The sequence below is a fragment of the Penaeus vannamei genome, chromosome 16 (genome assembly GCF_042767895.1).
Source record: "Penaeus vannamei isolate JL-2024 chromosome 16, ASM4276789v1, whole genome shotgun sequence".
NCBI classification, from domain to species: domain Eukaryota; kingdom Metazoa; phylum Arthropoda; class Malacostraca; order Decapoda; family Penaeidae; genus Penaeus; species Penaeus vannamei.
This window is the reverse complement of record NC_091564.1, coordinates 38,676,194-38,680,408: the sequence shown is the minus strand read 5'-3', so window position 1 is coordinate 38,680,408 and position 4,215 is coordinate 38,676,194. Positions and strand designations below refer to the sequence as shown.

General features: G+C 43.3%; 1 protein-coding gene across 1 annotated transcript in view; it reads left to right on the top strand.

The window, feature by feature from the left end:
• Positions 1 to 393: 393 nt before the first annotated feature.
• LOC138864471 (uncharacterized) overlaps positions 394 to 4,215 on the top strand; it is a 19,215-nt gene continuing 15,393 nt past the window's right edge. The window contains exon 1 of the mRNA XM_070131603.1: positions 394 to 493. Coding sequence (XP_069987704.1) covers positions 394 to 493 — 100 coding nt within the window. The remainder of the gene's footprint in view (positions 494 to 4,215) is intronic.

The following is a 4,215-nucleotide window of genomic DNA, read 5'->3' as shown; positions in this document are numbered from 1 at the left end:
GAGGAGGAGAAAGAGAGTGAGGAAGAGGGAAGGAGGAGGAGGAGGAGCAAGAGAGAGGGAAAGAGGGAAGGAAGAGGAGGAGAGAGAGCAAGAAATTGGGAAAGAGGGAAGGAGGAGGAGGAAAGAGAACAATAGATAGAGAAAGAGGAAAGGAGGAGGAGGAGGAGGAGCAAGAGAGAGGGAAAGAGGAAAGGAAAGGGAGGAGAGAAAGCAAGAAATAGAGAAAGAGGGAAGGAGGACGAGGAGAGAGAGCAAGAAATTGAGAAAGAGGAAAGGAGGAAGAGGAGAGAGAGCAAGAAATAGAGAAAGAGGTAATGGAGGAAGAGGAGAGACAGTATAAAAGACATCATCCTTCTATATTAACTCGTTGTGGGCAGGACTGATATACTCAACATGGCTTCTCTCTTTATTCTCGAGAGTTACAAAGTTGAAATAAAAACGAGACGAGACTGGACGGTGCAGGGTGCGTCGCCAGTGTCAGCCGGTCCTGGCGGTGAGAGGAGAGGTAGGGATGCTCCTCTCCCTCTCTCTCTCTCCTTTCCCTTCTCCCTCTCTCTTTCCTCTCTCCTCTCTCTCTCTCTCTTTTCTCTCCTCTCTCTCTCTCTCTCTCTCTCTCTTCTCTCCCTTCTCTCCTCTCTCTCTCCTCTCCCCTCTCCCTCTCTCTCTGCCCTCTCTCCCTCTCTCTCCCTCTCTCTCTCTCTCCTCTCCCTTCTCCCTCTCTCTTTCTTCTCTCCTCTCTCTTTCTTCTCTTTCTTCTCTCCTCTCCCTTCTCTATCTCTCTCTTCTCTCCCTTCTCGCTCTATCTCTTCTCTCCCTCTATCTCCCCTCTACCCTCTCCCTCTCTCTCTCTGCCTCTCTCGCTCTCTCTCCCCTGCTCTCTCTCTCTCTCCTCTCCCTTCTCCCTCTCTCTCTATTCTCTCCCCCTCTCCCTCTCTAAATCTCTCTCTCCCCTCTCTCTCTTCTCTTTCCTCTCTCCTCTCACTCTCTCTTTTCTCTCCCTTCTCCCTCTCTCTCTCCTCTCCCTTCTCGCTCTATCTCTCCTCTCCTCCTCTCCTCTCTCTCTCTCCTCTCCTCTCTCCTTTCTCTCCCATCGTCCTAATGTTGTTGTTTTTTTCTTTGTTTGTTTCTTTGTTTCTTTATCTTTCTATCTATTCCTTTATTTCTTTCCTACTCTGTGTTTTCTCCTCTCTTTTTTCCTTTTCTTTTCTTTCTTTTCCTTCCTTTCTTCCGTTCTTTCTTCCATGCTTTCCCTTCTTTCTCACTTTCTTTTTATTCTATTTTCTCTTTTCTTTTCTTTCTTCTGTTTGTTCCTCAACACTTTCCTTTCTCTCTCACTTTCTTTTTTCTTTTCTCTCTTTTCCTTCCTTTCTTCTGTTCGTTCTTCCATGCTTTCCTTTCTCTCTCACTTTCTTTCTCTTTTTTCCTTTCTCTCTCACTTTCTTTTTTCTTTTTAATTTCTTTCCTCTCTTTTCCTTCCTTTCTTCCTTTCTTTCCCACTTTCTTTTTCTTCTTTCTCTCTTTTCCTTCCTTTCTTCCTTTCTCTTTCACTTTCTTTTTTTCTTTCCTCTCTTTTCCTTCCTTTCTTCCTTTCTCTCTCAATTTCTTTTTTTTCTTTCTTTCTTTCTCTCTTTTCCTTCAATTCTTCCTTTCTCTCTCACTTTCTTTCGAGTACGTGAAGGTCAAGCTAGGTCACTCATACACCCGACCAGTGAAGGGGGCGTGGCTTAGGGGCGTGGCTTGGGGGCGTGGCTTGGGGGCGTGGCTTGGGGTTTATAATCAGAATCAACCTCGTGACGTCACAAGCGGGGTATGGCGACCACGTGGAACCAGAAACCACGTGGTCTGTGAGCTTGCAAATACAAACAAGTAAATGCAAAGCAAATACGAAACAGAGACACAGTAAAGTAACATCATCATCGTCGTTGGATCATCGTCTTCGTCGGTGTTGTAGTATCATCATCATCATTATCATCACGATCATCATCATCATCATCACCTTTGTCATCATCACCACCATCACCTTTAAAATCATCACCTTCATCACCATCACCACCATCATCACCATTATCATCATCACCATCACGTTCAAAACCATCACCTTCATCATCACCATCATAATCACCACCATCATCACCATTGTCACCATCACCATCTTCAAAACCATCATTTTCATCACCGTCATCACCATCACCACTATCATTATCATTATCATCATCACCATTATCATCATCACCACCATCATCATCACCATCATCATCACCCCCATCATCACCATCATCATCACCTTTGTCACCATCGCTACCATTACCTTCATCACCACCATCATCATCACCTTTGTCACCATCACCTTCATCACCACCCTCATCACCATCACCACTATCATCATCCCATCATCATCACCATCACCACCACCACCATCACCATCATCACTATCATCATCCCACCATCGTCACCACCATCACCATCACCACCATCACCATCATCACTATCATCATCCCACCATCGTCACCACCATCACCATCACCACCATCACCCTCATCACCATCCCCACCCTCATCATTCTCCGCATCGTCCTTTCCTCTGTTAAAAAGAGGGGGGTGAGGGAAGGGAAGAAGGGGGGGGGGAGGGGGAGAGGGGGGGAGTCTTCGTGACGTCACAGTCGGGATTGATTATCTATCACGCATCTTTCCCTGTGAGTTGATTGGGGTAGGGGTGGGGGTGGGGGTGGGGGGGGTGAGGGGGAGGGAGAGAGAGGGGTGGAAGGATAGGGGGAAGGGTAGAGAGGGAGAAGGAGAGAGAGGGGTGGGAGGTGGGGGTGGGGGTGGGGGTGAGGGGGAGGACGAGGAAGAGAGAGGGGGGAGGGATAGGAGGAAGGGTAGAGAGGGAGGAAGAGGGGGAGAGGGATAGGGGGAAGGAGAGAGAGACAGGGAGAGGGGGAGGGGGAGAGAGGAGTAGAGGGATAGGGGGAAGGGTAGAGAGGGAGAGAGATAGGGAGAGGGACAAGGAGAGAAGGGAGATAGGGAGAAGGAGAGAGAGAGAGAGAAATGAGAAAGAGAGTCAGGGAGAGAGAGAGAGAGAGAGAGAGAGAAAGAGAGAGAGAGAGAGAGAGAGAGAGAGAGAGAGAGAGAGAGAGAGAGAGAGAGAGAGAGAGAGAGAGAGAGAGAGAGAGAGAGAGAGAGAGAGAGAGAGAGAGAGAGAGAGAGAGAGAGAGAGAGAGAGAGAGAGAGAGAGAGAGAGAGAGAGAGAGAGAGAGAAAGAGAGAGAGAGAGAGAGAGAGAGAGAGAGAGAGAGAGAGAGAGAGAGAGAGAGAGAGAGACAGAGACAGAGACAGAGACAGAGACAGAGAGAGAGAGACAGACAGACAGAGAAAGAGGAAGAGAGAGAGAGATGGACGTCACTGTCTCTCTGGGACTGAACATAGACGCAGATCGAAGGAAAATAATCGCTCACTCTCTCTCTCCGTCTTTCTTCATGTCTTTTTATCTCCTTATTCATTTGTTATTGTTGTTTTCTCTCTCTCTCTCTGTTTTTTTCTCTTCTTTTTTTTTTTTTTTGGCTCTTCTTCCTTTTCTACTTTGTTTTTGTGTGTTCCAGATCTATCGTGATGTTGTTATTTTCGTTGTATATATATATATATATATATATATATATATATATATATATATATATATATATATATATATATATATATATATATATATATATATATATATATATATATATATACACTTTTTATATTTATATTTTTTTCATATTTTTCATGTCATTCTTTTTTACTTTTTTTATATCTTACTTCTTTTTATTTGACTATTCTTTTTATTTGATTATAAAATATTCTTTTTTATTTGATTATTCTTATTTTATTATCTTTACGTACACTGTGACTGTACAACAACAATTGCACTATCTTTAGAAGGATTATGGAGGATGGAGAACGGAGAGTTCAACTTGGTCTAAGTTTTATTTTTATTTTTTTTTTTTTAAGTCTAAGTTTTAGTGTTAAGTTTTAGTGTGTTTTTTTTTTTTGGCATTGTATGTACCCTTGGTGTCTTTCTTATTCATAAATACCATATCTTTCTCTATTGTTAATAATGCAAAAAGGGGATTGATGATGGTGGAAATGAGAAGTAGAATAAAATATGATAAAAGAAGGATTTCTGAAAAAAAAAGATTATTAATGGTAAGAGGAATATTTTTTAAATAAATAGTACGATA